The sequence below is a fragment of the Oncorhynchus masou genome, chromosome 2 (assembly GCF_036934945.1).
Source record: "Oncorhynchus masou masou isolate Uvic2021 chromosome 2, UVic_Omas_1.1, whole genome shotgun sequence".
NCBI classification, from domain to species: Eukaryota; Metazoa; Chordata; class Actinopteri; order Salmoniformes; family Salmonidae; genus Oncorhynchus; species Oncorhynchus masou.
This window is the reverse complement of record NC_088213.1, coordinates 6,922,641-6,937,423: the sequence shown is the minus strand read 5'-3', so window position 1 is coordinate 6,937,423 and position 14,783 is coordinate 6,922,641. Positions and strand designations below refer to the sequence as shown.

The following is a 14,783-nucleotide window of genomic DNA, read 5'->3' as shown; positions in this document are numbered from 1 at the left end:
TGTAATAGTGACGTCAAAATCATGCGCCTGTTGATGTTGTGCTCTTGCGTTGACGAGCGACTAGAATTTTAGCTAAATTGCGAATTATTAAATTGCCATTTAAAAGACATCAGACGCTCGCATTGTATTTTACCGAGCTGTTTCGGTACTCCCGTGTAAAGGCTGGAAATAGGAGTAGGTAAGACTAACATTCAGATGAAGTGTTGAAGTGACAGCTTTCCAATATGACAGCTGTGGACGTGGAAGATGAGAGTATTCTGGCTTCAATATTTAAAGACAGCTTTCCAGACAACTGGAGAGACAACCCCGACTTCGCAGCCTACTTGTCCGAGCTCAGTTCGTATGGCGTGGAGAAATTAAACCGTGAACCGGAGCGGCTGGCGGAGGAGAGGGCGCAGATACTGCAGCAGACCCGGGAGCTCGCCTTCTCCAACTACAAGACGTTCATCCGCACCGCGGACTGCACCGAGGAGATTTACCGCGACTTTGGCCGCGTGGAAAGCAGTGTTTCCAAACTCCTCGACAAGTTGCCCAGCTTCGGGGAAAAATGCAGGTTTGTGGTAAAGTTAGACAATTACTCTCTGTCGTTTTGACATGGCATTTACGTGATTTTTAAAATGTATTTTTTTACCTTTATTTTACTAGGCAAGTCAGTTAAGAACAAATTTTTATTTTCAATGACGGCCTAGGAACAGTGGGTTAACTGCCTGTTCAGGGGCAGAACGACAGATTTGTACCTTGTCAGCTATTATCCATAATAATAATCTGAGGCGTGATTTCACCTGACATAGAAAACATGTTCTCTGGTCAGGACACTGTTGTTCAGAGGAGCTAGTCAACAACACATCTAACACAATCATCTCAAACTGAAGCTAACACAATCACCTCAAACTGAAGCTAACCCCAGTCATCTCAAACTGAAGCTGGAAAGACTGAAAACGAGATGAACCATGGATATATATATATATAACATTATATCCATAAACATGATCCTGATTCATTATTTCAACTGGCTGAGAAAAGCTGCCTGTCTCATCCCATAAGGCCTGCGACAAGGTTTAAACTGGCTGAGAAAAGCTGCCTGTCTCATCCCATAAGGCCTGAGACAAGGTTTAAACTGGCTGAGAAAAGCTGCCTGTCTCATCCCATAAGGCCTGCGACAAGGTTTAAACTGGCTGAGAAAAGCTGCCTGTCTCATCCCATAAGGCCTGCGACAAGGTTTAAACTGGCTGAGAAAAGCTGCCTGTCTCATCCCATAAGGCCTGTGACAAGGTTTAAACTGGCTGAGAAAAGCTGCCTGTCTCATCCCATAAGGCCTGCGACAAGGTTTAAACAAATCTGTTGACAACTAAATGTTAGTCTAAAACAAATGGGAGATAATGTCTCAATGTTTTTTTGTTTTTTTTTATATATCAAGGCTCACGTCTGTCTAGAACAAACACACTGGTACCGGGGCTCACGTCTGTCTAGGACAAACACACTGGTACCGGGCTCACGTCTGTCTAGGACAAACACACTGGTACCGGGCTCACGTCTGTCTAGAACAGACACACTGGTACCGGGCTCACGTCTGTCTAGAACAAACACACTGGTACCGGGCTCACGTCTGTCTAGAACAAACACACTGGTACCGGGCTCACGTCTGTCTAGGACAAACACACTGGTACCGGGCTCACGTCTGTCTAGGACAAACACACTGGTACCGGGCTCACGTCTGTCTAGAACAAACACACTGGTACCGGGCTCACGTCTGTCTAGGACAAACACACTGGTACCGGGCTCACGTCTGTCTAGGACAAACACACTGGTACCGGGCTCACGTCTGTCTAGGACAAACACACTGGTACCGGGCTCACGTCTGTCTAGGACAAACACACTGGTACCGGGCTCACGTCTGTCTAGGACAAACACACTGGTACCGGGCTCACGTCTGTCTAGAACAAACACACTGGATCTCATTGAATGTTACTGTTCCATGATCTGTTATAATACAGTTATGAACTGTTGACATGATGAAGAACCTGTTGGGCTCATGTCTATCCTCTCCTTTAGGGGTTTTGTGAAGGAGGCGGAGGACATCGGGGCGAGCCGGCGCATGAACAGCCTGACTCTGAACCGTCACACAGAGATCCTGGAGATCTTAGAGATCCCTCAGCTGATGGACACCTGCGTCCGGAATGGTTACTACGAGGAGGCTCTGGAGCTGGCAGCGTACGTCAAGAGACTGGAGAAGAAGCACTCGTCTCTACCTGTCATCCAGGTATTAATGCTACCAAATACCACTTCCTGCTTACACAGCTAGGAGTTACAGATCGTACCACTTCCTGTTTTACACAGCCAGGAGTTACAGATCATACCACTTCCTGTTTTACACAGCCAGGAGTTACAGATCATACCACTTCCTGTTTTACACAGCCAGGAGTTACAGATCGTACCACTTCCTGTTTACACAGCCAGGAGTTACAGATCGTACCACTTCCTGTTTTACACAGCTAGGAGTTACAGATCGTACCACTTCCTGTTTTACACAGCCAGGAGTTACAGATCATACCACTTCCTGTTTTATACAGCCAGGAGTTACAGATCGTACCACTTCCTGTTTACACAGCCAGGAGTTACAGATCGTACCACTTCCTGTTTTACACAGCCAGGAGTTACAGATCGCACCACTTCCTTATTATATTCATTTTGTCAACACAGTCTGACAAACTGTGGTAGATCTAGAAATACCTCGTCTTAAGACTGTAACAGAGTGTGATTCCCTGACCTGGACTGTAACAGAGTGTGATTCCCTGACCTGGACTGTAACAGAGTGTGATTCCCTGACCTGGACTGTAACAGAGTGTGATTCCCTGACCTGGACTGTAACAGAGTGTGATTCCCTGACCTGGACTGTAACAGAGTGTGATTCCCTGACCTCTACTGTAACAGAGTGTGATTCCCTGACCTGGACTGTAACAGAGTGTGATTCCCTGACCTCTACTGTAACAGTGTGTGATTCCCTGACCTCTACTGTAACAGAGTGTGATTCCCTGACCTGGACTGTAACAGAGTGTGATTCCCTGACCTCTACTGTAACAGAGTGTGATTCCCTGACCTGGACTGTAACCGAGTGTGATTCCCTGACCTCTAGTGTAACAGAGTGTGATTCCCTGACCTCTACTGTAACAGTGTGTGATTCCCTGACCTGGACTGTAACAGAGTGTGATTCCCTGACCTCTACTGTAACAGAGTGTGATTCCCTGACCTCTACTGTAACAGAGTGTGATTCCCTGACCTCTACTGTAACAGAGTGTGATTCCCTGACCTCTACTGTAACAGAGTGTGATTCCCTGACCTGGACTGTAACAGAGTGTGATTCCCTGACCTGGACTGTAACAGAGTGTGATTCCCTGACCTCTACTGTAACAGTGTGTGATTCCCTGACCTCTACTGTAACAGAGTGTGATTCCCTGACCTCTACTGTAACAGTGTGATTCCCTGACCTCTACTGTAACAGTGTGATTCCCTGACCTGTAACAGTGTGATTCCCTGACCTGTAACAGTGTGATTCCCTGACCTCTACTGTAACAGAGTGTGATTCCCTGACCTGTAACAGTGTGATTCCCTGACCTCTACTGTAACAGAGTGTGATTCCCTGACCTCTACTGTAACGTGGTCTGTCTCTCTTCTTCAGGGCATCGTCCACGAGGTGCGTCAGTCGGCTCAGCTCATGCTGAACCAGCTGTTGCAACAGCTTCGTAGCAACTCCCAGCTTCCTGTGTGCCTGCGTGTGATTGGCTACCTGCGCAGGATGGACGTGTTCACCGAGGCGGAGCTACGGGTGAAGTTCCTGCAGGCGCGGGGCAGCTGGCTCCATTCCATCCTGTCCACTGTCCCTGATGAGGACCCTTACTGCCACATCACCAAGACCATCGAGGCCTGTCGCGTGTGTAGCCTGACCCCGGTTATCTAGCAGTGGAGTGAAGGACCCAGGAAACAGGCCTTTAATTCTCTGACACTTGTCTTCCTCTGTTCCAGGTACATCTGTTTGACATCATCACCCAGTACAGAGCCATCTTCTCTGACGAGGACCCCCTGCTGTCTCCCGGTGACACAGTGCTTTATTTCATTTAAGGCTGAATTATTTGATACCATTTACATACATATGAAGATTAAACACAACGAGAACGATCTGAAGATGTGTTTAATATGTCCATATGTGTTCTGGAAAAGCCAGTCAGTACTGTGGGTTTGGTACAGACAGGTCAATAGTCCAACTGAAGTGTGAGGTCACTGGCTGGGCAGCCTTGTGATGTACGGTGTTGAACGAGGGGGCAGCCTTGTGATGTACGGTGTTGAAGGAGGGGGCAGCCTTGTGATGTACGGTGTTGAACGAGGGGGCAGCCTTGTGATGTACGGTGTTGAACGAGGGGGCAGCCTTGTGATGTACGGTGTTGAACGAGGGGGCAGCCTTGTGATGTACGGTGTTGAAGGAGGGGGCAGCCTTGTGATGTACGGTGTTGAACGAGGGGGCAGCCTTGTGATGTACGGTGTTGAACGAGGGGCAGCCTTGTGATGTATGGTGTTGAAGGAGGGGGCAGCCTTGTGATGTACGGTGTTGAACGAGGGGGCAGCCTTGTGATGTACGGTGTTGAACGAGGGGGCAGCCTTGTGATGTACGGTGTTGAACGAGGGGGCAGCCTTGTGATGTACGGTGTTGAACGAGGGGGCAGCCTTGTGATGTACGGTGTTGAACGAGGGGGCAGCCTTGTGATGTACGGTGTTGAACGAGGGGGCAGCCTTGTGATGTACGGTGTTGAACGAGGGGGCAGCCTTGTGATGTACGGTGTTGAACGAGGGGGCAGCCTTGTGATGTACGGTGTTGAGCGAGGGGGCAGCCTTGTGATGTACGGTGTTGAACGAGGGGGCAGCCTTGTGATGTACGGTGTTGAACGAGGGGGCAGCCTTGTGATGTACGGTGTTGAACGAGGGGGCAGCCTTGTGATGTATGGTGTTGAACGAGGGGGCAGCCTTGTGATGTACGGTGTTGAACGAGGGGCAGCCTTGTGATGTATGGTGTCTGTGTTGAACGAGGGGGCAGCCTTGTGATGTTTGGTGTTGAACGAGGGGGCATCCTTGTGATGTACGGTGGTGAACGAGGGGGCAGCCTTGTGATGTACGGTGGTGAACGAGGGGGCAGCCTTGTGATGTACGGTGGTGAACGAGGGGGCAGCCTTGTGATGTACGGTGGTGAACGAGGGGGCAGCCTTGTGATGTACGGTGTTGAACGAGGGGCAGCCTTGTGATGTACGGTGTTGAACGAGGGGGCAGCCTTGTGATGTACGGTGTTGAACGAGGGGGCATCCTTGTGATGTACGGTGTTGAACGAGGGGGCAGCCTTGTGATGTACGGTGTTGAAGGAGGGGGCAGCCTTGTGATGTACGGTGTTGAACGAGGGGGCAGCCTTGTGATGTACGGTGGTGAACGAGGGGGCAGCCTTGTGATGTACGGTGTTGAACGAGGGGGCAGCCTTGTGATGTACGGTGTTGAATGAGGGGGCAGCCTTGTGATGTACGGTGTTGAACGAGGGGGCAGCCTTGTGATGTACGGTGTTGAACGAGGGGGCAGCCTTGTGATGTAAGGGAATTCACCCCCGTAGTGGACAAAAATGAATGGCAAATTATTGGCATAGGACAAACCATGTACACATTGGCCAATACCACCCAAAGTGGCGTTGATTCATGCAAAGTTTACTTCAAATGCCATATGGCTATTGCCAGTTGTAACACTTCAAAAATCCAACAGGTGGCGTTTGCGCTCCACCATGGTTTTTCATATTGATATTGGACTCCAAGTCAACATCCAAAAGCCAAATTTTGAAAAAATAGATTTTTTGAAAAAAACTTATCACCCCTTAAAAAAGTGCTTTCTGGACCGTTTTTCGAAATTCTTTCGCTTTTTTTGTCAATTACACATGTATAAGAACTGTATGAAAATACTTTTGTCCAATTTTATTATCATAATTTTTTAAATTTTTTTACTTGCGCATTATTGCATATGTTTTGTCCATCTGCAATATGATTTCATAGGAAGTCAAAAGTCAAAAATTATTAAATTTCATAAACTTCACACACCCCTAAAAAAGTGCTTTCTGGACCGTTTTTCGAAATTTTTTCGAATTTTGTGTCAGTTACACACGTATAAGAACTGTATCAACATACTTTAGTCATATTTTATTATCATAATGTTTTGTTTTTTTTGCTTGTGCATAAGGCATATGTTTTGTGGGGGCCAAATGTCATAAGAAATTTGACATGCTCAAAAATCCTTCAGAAATGCAAAATTGACTGGCCTGATGAACTCGGGATGGCCGGGCAGTGATTGTTGTTCCTTTCAATCACTCGTGGTGTTGATTTCATCATGTCCATTTGTTTATGTTTTCTCACTTTTGCAAAGTCACTGTGCATTTGCCATATGGTTAACTGGGCATTCACCATCACCAATTTGTCATGCTATAAAAATCATGCAGGAATGCCAAATTGACTGGCCCGATGAACTCGGGATGGCTTGGCAGTGATTCTGGTACCTCTCCATCGCTCGTTAGGGTTGATTCCAGAATGTCCATTTGGTGATTTTTCTCACTCTTTCAAAGTCACTGTGCATTTGCCATATGGTTAACTGGGCATTCACCATCACCAATTTGTCATGCCATAAAAATCATGCAGGAATGCCAAATTGACTGGCCCGATGAACTCGGGATGGCTTGGCAGTGATTCTGGTACCTCTCCATCGCTCGTTTGGGTTGATTTCAGAATGTCGCTTTTGGTGATGGTACCTCACTGTTAAAACATATTGCAAATGTTGTCTCACTTTTGCAAAGTCACTGTGCATTTGCCATATGGTTAACTGGGCATTCACCATCACCAATTTGTCATGCTATAAAAATCATGCAGGAATGCCAAATTGACTGGCCCGATGACCTCGGGATGGCTGGGCAGTGATACTGGTACCTCTCCATCGTTCGTTAGGGTTGATTTCAGAATGTCGCTTTTGGTGATGGTACCTCACCGCTTAAACATATTGCTAATGGACAAGAGTCACCTGCAAGTCACCGTCCATCAGTCAATTTGATATCATTCAAAGCTAACTATTGGAGGCACTGTCAGTCTCTACGCACCCCAATGATACGTCCCTCCATCCATGTTGTGTATCTGTGTGATTTAGTTTTCCTTTGAATTTTTATGGGAAAAATGACTGATTTACAGTTCATGGGGGTTGCCTAATCATATATATGAAGTTTTGGAAAGATCTGATATTTTTAACCCCTCCAAACAGCCCATGAGACACCAATTATGGCACTTCCGGTTGGCACAGGAAGCTGTAACTCAACATACATCCTCATTGGGGTATTCCATTAGAGAATCCTGAGTTTTAAGTCTTTACCATGAAAACTGACTGATTTACACAGGGTTCAATGCACTATGTCCATCAAATTGCAGGCAGTGTATGGGTATACACTTTTAGGGCGATTTGAACCACTTCCGGTTGGTCCAGGAAGCTTAGAATCGACACAGGTAGACCTTATAGTGGCCTGATGGACTGGTACCAAAGACAGGTTCATACAGCATTCATAACCCATATAGACTCCAGGTTGTATTTAGTGGAGCAGCCAATGTATTCCTATGGGGAGAGAAGTCAATGAACACTGTTTTTATGTAAACACCTTCTTTTGACTGTGAAGGGTTAATGTCACATGGTCAAGGATAGGCTTGGACAGATCAGGAGGACCTTAGGAACATTCCTGTGGTTGAATTGTCTTTCTAAACCTAACGGTTCCGCCGCTGTCACCCAAAATCAAATGACGTACTGGTGCAGGCTTCATATTGGGCCTATTTTTCTCATGGTCGCTGCGCTCAGACCGAGCGAGCTACGGTCAAGCGGGGCGCCTCGTTGGACTCGGCACAGTCTGGACACTATGGTGATGCCATTTATTGTGTTGATTTCAGAATGTCCATTTGGTAATTTTTTCTCACTTTTGCAAAGTCACTGTGCATTTGCCATATGGTTAACTGGGCAGTCACCATCACCAATTTGTCATGCCATAAAAATCATGCAGGAATGCCAAATTGACTGGCCCGATGACCTCGGGATGGCTGGGCAGTGATTCTGGTACCTCTCCATCGCTCGTTTGAGTTGATTTCAGAATGTCGCTTTTGGTGATGGTACCTCACTGTTAAAACATATTGCAAATGTTCCTTACTTTTGCAAAGTCACTGAAAATTCGTGCAGGAATGCCAAATTGACTGGCCCGATGAACTCGGGATGGCTGGGCAGTGATTCTGGTACCTCTCCATCGCTCATTAGGGTTGATTTCAGAATGTCCATTTGGTAATGTTTTCTCACTCTTTCAAAGTCACTGTGCTTTTGCCATATGGTTAACTGGGCAGTCACCATCACCAATTTGTCATGCCATAAAAATCATGCAGGAATGCCAAATTGACTGGCCCAATGACATAGGGATGGCTGGGCAGTGATTTTGGTACCTCTCCATCGCTCGTTTGGGTTGATTTCAGAATGTCGCTTTTGGTGATGGTACCTCACTGTTAAAACATATTGCAAATGTTTCTCACTTTTGCAAAGTCACTGAAAATTCGTGCAGGAATGCCAAATTGACTGGCCCGATGAACTCGGGATGGCTGGGCAGTGATTCTGGTACCTCTCCATCGCTCATTAGGGTTGATTTCAGAATGTCCATTTGGTAATGTTTTCTCACTCTTTCAAAGTCACTGTGCTTTTGCCATATGGTTAACTGGGCAGTCACCATCACCAATTTGTCATGCCATAAAAATCATGCAGGAATGCCAAATTGACTGGCCCAATGACATAGGGATGGCTGGGCAGTGATTTTGGTACCTCTCCATCGCTCGTTTGGGTTGATTTCAGAATGTCGCTTTTGGTGATGGTACCTCACCGCTTAAACATATTGCTAATGGACAAGAGTCACCTGCAAGTCACCGTCCATCAGTCAATTTGATATCATTCTGACACCAAACTGATACAAACTGACACCAAACCCACTTTTCCCAACTCATTTAGGAGCCAAGTATAACATACTTCAGAGCTGGCCCAAAATTCACAAGGCCTTCGGTACAAAACATTAAAAAACCATAAAACACATAGTTACTTTCTAGCTGCGGGGCCAGTTCGGACATTATGTGTAGTCCTATGTGAGGCGACCCCGAATCCCGAGTTTCGGCTCGATAGGTCATTTGGTGTCCGAGTAAAAGCCTAATTGGTGCTGAAAATCCACTTTTTCCATGCCTTGCTACGGGGTCCTTGAATGAGCTATCGGACCGAGATGTTGGGTTCTGTCTCTATGGGCCGAGACGGTCACAATGCACCTAGTCTTGTGTCTCTGGGACATTTCTAAATGTCGCCATTTTCGTAATGGTCAAAATGAATTGAAGTCATTGCAAATGTTCGACGCTGTTTCTCGGTCCGAGAACCTCCTAGAGCGCCGTAACTCACCACGCACTATCTACCTGAGGTCTAGAACAGGATTCTAAAGTTTCGGAACTCTAGGTCTGACGGTTCTTTTTTAGCTCGAACAAAGCTAACTATTGGAGGCACTGTCAGTCTCTACACACCCCAATACGCCCCTCCATCCAAGTTGTGTATCTGTGTGATTTATTTTTCCTTTGAATTTTTATGGGAAAAATGACTGATTTACAGTTCATGGGGGTTGTCTAATCACACATATGAAGTTTTGGACAGATCTGATTTTTTTAACCCTTCCAAACAGCCCCTGAGACACCAATTATGGCACTTCCGGTTGGCACAGGAAGCTATAAATACACACATGTCTTGACTGACATAGAAACCTACGGAATCCTGAGTTTTAAGTCTTTAAGTTGAGAATTGACTGATCTACACAGGGTTGAATAATGCAGAGGCCTCGGCACCTTTCGAGGTGATGTACATCCAAATACCTTTTGGGTCAATTTAACCACTTCCGGTTGCTCCAGGAAGCTTAGAATCGACACAGGTAGACCTCATAGTGGTCTGATGGAATGTCATAGAAGACAGGTTCATACAGCATTCATAACCCATATAGACTCCAGGTTGTATTTAGGGGAGCAGGCAATGTATTCCTATGGGGAGAGAAGTCAATGCACACTGTTTTTATGTAAACACCTTCTTTTAACTGTGAAAGGTTAATGCCACACGGTCAAGGTTAGGCTTGCACAGATCGGGAGGACCTTAGGAACAGTCCTGTGTTTGAATTGTCCTTCTAAACCTAACGGTTCCGCCGCTGTCACCCAAAATCAAATGACATTGTGGTGCAGGCTTCATTGTGGGCCTATTTTTCTCATGGTCGCTGCGCTCAGACCGAGCGAGCTACGGTCAAGCGGGGCACCTCATTGGACTCGGCACGGCCTTGGGATTATGTTTATGCCATTGCCTGCTCTCTGTGTCTTTAAACACCACGCTTTGTCACTCCATCCTTGCTGTGTGTGTGTGTGAGAGCTTTTCTTTGACATCTGTTGGGAAAAATGACTGATTTACAGTTCATGGGGGTTGTCTAATCACACATATGAAGTTTTGGACAGATCTGATTTTTTTAACCCTTCCAAACAGCCCCTGAGACACCAATTATGGCACTTCCGGTTGGCACAGGAAGCTATAAATAAACTCATATCCTCATTGGGGTATGCCTTTACAGAATCCTGAGTTTTAAGTCTTTACGTTAAGAACTGAGTTATTTACGGAGGGTTTAGTGAGTGTGTGTTATTTCAGAAAATCATAGAAAATCACAGAAATGTCGCAGAGCTCCGCAGCACATTTTAAAAATATTCGTATGAACACCCTGCAACTGGATCTGTAACCGTTGAAAAAAAACCCCCACCTATATCTGAACATCACGATCTGGTCATCGTACGATTTCTCTTAAATGACGATAGATAAATGGCCGATTTTTTTTTTTTTTTTTTTTTTTTTTTTTTTTTGACACCGGAGGCTCCTTGACTTTGACGTGAAGTGAAAAAATCTTTTCTCTATTTTCATTTTGGACCTTTAATCCCAGAAATATGGCCATAACTCAAAAACCGTTGAGGCCTAGACGCCATCTTGTTCGGGGCCATCTTCCCATAATGCCAAACCTACGCTCACCAAGTTTCGGCTTCGAAATATTTTCAGTTTTCGAGATATGGCACGTCGTGATTCGGGATGTTTTGTCCAATAGCAATATGATTGCTTATGCCCTCTTGTGGGATCTTCCGGCATAGCGCAAAAATGGGCCAAAATTTGTTTATTTTATTAAACGAAAACCGAATGTCCGACAAAGTTCATTTGATGACTTCCCGGTAGGTCTGGCCCTGCCGCTCGGCCCGACGCCGTCCCCGAATTTTACAAATGTTTTCGGACGTCTAGTAAGGGACCGTACAGTTCCAATAGGGACTTTCTCACTAACCATACGGTGATTGTCAAAATGTTCACTTAGGGTATGTACGGTGTTGAACGAGGGGGCAGCCTTGTGATGTACGGTGTTGAACGAGGGGGCAGCCTTGTGATGTACGGTGTTGAACGAGGGGGCAGCCTTGTGATGTATGGTGTTGAACGAGGGGGCAGCCTTGTGATGTACGGTGTTGAATGAGGGGGCAGCCTTGTGATGTACGGTGTTGAACGAGGGGGCAGCCTTGTGATGTACGGTGTTGAACGAGGGGGCAGCCTTGTGATGTACGGTGTTGAACGAGGGGGCAGCCTTGTGATGTACGGTGTTGAATGAGGGGGCAGCCTTGTGATGTATGGTGTTGAACGAGGGGGCAGCCTTGTGATGTAAGGTGTTGAACGAGGGGGCAGCCTTGTGATGTATGGTGTTGAACGAGGGGGCAGCCTTGTGATGTACGGTGTTGAATGAGGGGGCAGCATTGTGATGTACGGTGTTGAACGAGGGGGCAGCCTTGTGATGTACGGTGTTGAATGAGGGGGCAGCATTGTGATGTACGGTGTTGAACGAGGGGGCAGCCTTGTGATGTACGGTGTTGTCTGTGTTGAAAGGTGTTCACGGCCAGGCGGTGAACGAGGCGGCCATCTTCCACGGCTGGGTGGTGCAGCAGGTGTCTGAGTTCCTGGTGACCCTGGACCGAGACCTCCAGAGGGGGGTGGGCGGACGCCTGGACTCCCTGCTGGGACAGTGCATGTATTTCGGACTGTCCTTCAGCCGCGTTGGGGCAGACTTCCGCGGCCAGCTGGCCCCGATGTTCCAGCGCGTGGCGGCCGATACCTTCCGTAAAGCTGTAGAGGAAGCCATAGACAGGTTCCAGGAGGACATGAACCTGTACACTCTGATCTCTCTCCCCTCGATGCTGGGTGGGGGCTCCATGCCAGGTACCCTCCAGCCCCCCAGTACCCAGCCAGGTACCCTCCAGCCCCCCATGGCTCTGCTGGACTTCCCCCCTCTGGCCTGCTTCCTCAACAACATCCTGACGGCCTTCAACGACCTCAGGCTCTGTTGTCCCCTCGGTCTGGCCCAGCAGGTGACCAAGTACCTGGAGGAAGCCCTGGTAAAGGTAACGAACGCCTGTCTGTCTCTGCTACAGTTACCATAATGACATGTCTAGGCTGTCCCATGCTCTCTAGACGCGGTAGACGGGACGCTCTCTCTAGACGCGGTAGACGGGACGCTCTCTAGACGCGGTAGACGGGACGCTCTCTCTAGACGCGGTAGACGGGACGCGCTCTCTAGACGCGGTAGACGGGACGTTCTCTAGACGCGGTAGACGGGACGCTCTCTCTAGACGCGGTAGACGGGACGCTCTCTCTAGACGCGGTAGACGGGACGCTCTCTCTAGACGCGGTAGACGGGACGCTCTCTCTAGACGCGGTAGACGGGACGCTCTCTCTAGACGGGATGCTCTCTCTAGATGCGGTAGACTGTATGCTCTCTAGACGCGGTAGACGGGATGCTCTCTCTAGACGCGGTAGACGGGACGCTCTCTAGACGCGGTAGACGGGATGCTCTCTCTAGACGCGGTAGCCACTGTGTCGGTGACCATGGTAGAAGTTACCCTGATTGGATCAGGTCACACTCTCTCAGACTCAAGACTCTTGTTGAACCGATTTCCTCTCTCCTCCCCAGGTCACCAAGTTGATCGTGGCGTTCCACCGGGCTGAAGAGACGGCCTTCAGCGCCCGAGAGAAGGAGCTGTTTGTCCAATTCTGCTGTTCCTTTGCTGAGGACCTGGTTCCGTTCCTCAACCGTTGTCTACAGGTCCTGTTCCCCCCCGCACAGCTCTCTGTCATACTGGGTAAATACTCTGTCCCCCCCCCCCCCAGCACAGCTCTCTGTCATACTGGGTAAATACTCTGTCCCCCCCCAGCACAGCTCTCTGTCATACTGGGTAAATACTCTGTGCCCCCCCCCCCCCCAGCACAGCTCTCTGTCATACTGGGTAAATACTCTGTCCCCCCCCCCCAGCACAGCTCTCTGTCATACTGGGTAAATACTCTGTCCCCCCCCCCACATCAGTTGGTATTTTACATGATCTACCACTGATGCTGAAGACTAGAAGATGACAGAGAACATCCACAGTAATAATGTGAAACATGGTTTTTCTGCTCCAGGTGTCCCTCCAACTCAAGTCCACCAGTACAGCGGTCTGGGTTGTATCGATGTGAGTTCAGTCCTGGAGCCTCTGGCGTTTGTTCTTCCCAAGAGGGAGACGGTGACTCCGGTGGGAGAAGACCTCAGTGTTGAGCTGGACCGTCTCACCACAGCTGATCCTCAACCAACACTTCCTGATCCTGAACCAATAGCAGGCCCGGAACCTATTGAGGAGGATCCCATGGTCTCATCCACCATATCTACTGAGTTTGTTTCCGAGACGGGTCTGACCTCTGACCCTGAACTGGAAGCCATTTTGAACGACCCGAATCCTGTACTGGACGACCCAGAGAGACCAAGGGCTGAAGGCCACCATGAAGTACAGGAAGACCCTGAGTTGGAGGCCATACTGAATCCCCCAAAGCCTGTACTGACCGCCCCAGAACATAACCCAGTCCCAGAGCCTGTACTGACCGCCCCAGAACATAACCCAGTCCCAGAGCCTGTACTGACCGCCCCAGAACATAACCCAGTCCCAGAGCCTGTACTGACCGCCCCAGAACATAACCCAGTCCTAGAGCCTGTACTGACCGCCCCAGAACATAACCCAGTCCTAGAGCCTGTACTGACCGCCCCAGAACATAACCCAGTCCCAGAGCCTGTACTGACCGCCCCAGAACATAACCCAGTCCTAGAGCCTGTACTGACCGCCCCAGAACATAACCCAGTCCTAGAGCCTGTACTGACCGCCCCAGAACATAACCCAGTCCTAGAGCCTGTACTGACCGCCCCAGAACATAACCCAGTCCCAGAGCTAGACAGTGAGCCATCAGAGCCTGAGGTAAACCCAGAGGTAGCAGAGAGTTAACCCTCAGGAGTGTTGGCAAGGTAAACGAACAATAGCCTTGAATTAATGTTTTGAATCTCAGCTACTGTGCATTTTGACTAGTTAATTTACCATTTTCAGGAATGCTTTAGCTTGTATATACTGCCATCTAATCTGGGGTTGACACTGTTGTAACTGGTAATACATTTAAAATAGTTTATTTCTACTGTCAGATGGATCTTCATTATTAAAATATATCCACAACAGAGGTGTCTTGAACTGTGTTTTTAATTAGGGGCATCAAATGTCAGAGCAGGTTCCAGACACAAGCCTTGAAAGTGCAAATTACCGTCAGGCTTTTACAAACTTGGT

At 48.0% G+C, this 14,783-nt stretch overlaps 1 protein-coding gene across 2 annotated transcripts; it reads left to right on the top strand.

Moving 5' to 3' along the window:
- The first annotated feature begins 13 nt into the window (after positions 1–13).
- Positions 14–14,677, top strand: cog8 (component of oligomeric golgi complex 8). 2 transcript variants are annotated; one of them, XM_064987132.1, is made up of 7 exons: positions 14–553; positions 2,053–2,260; positions 3,677–3,928; positions 4,021–4,090; positions 12,040–12,551; positions 13,121–13,252; positions 13,606–13,771. In XM_064987132.1, exons 1-7 carry the CDS (start codon positions 225–227, stop codon positions 13,657–13,659), a joined length of 1,557 nt encoding a protein of 518 aa, XP_064843204.1. In that variant the 5' UTR covers positions 14–224; the 3' UTR covers positions 13,660–13,771. The 2 variants fall into 2 exon arrangements, with proteins under 2 accessions (XP_064843204.1, XP_064843195.1); XM_064987123.1 differs by having other exon boundaries at positions 15–553; positions 13,121–13,289; positions 13,606–14,677.
- The last annotated feature ends 106 nt before the right edge of the window (positions 14,678–14,783 follow it).

Bases quoted from the DNA above. Each gene is read 5' to 3' on its own strand.
- cog8 (XM_064987123.1), top strand. From the start codon at position 225: ATGACAGCTGTGGACGTGGAAGATGAGAGTATTCTGGCTTCAATATTT. The intron at 3,929-4,020 runs GTGTGTAGCCTG...CCTCTGTTCCAG, and splicing joins AGACCATCGAGGCCTGTCGC to GTACATCTGTTTGACATCAT. The intron at 12,552-13,120 runs GTAACGAACGCC...TCTCCTCCCCAG, and splicing joins TGGAGGAAGCCCTGGTAAAG to GTCACCAAGTTGATCGTGGC.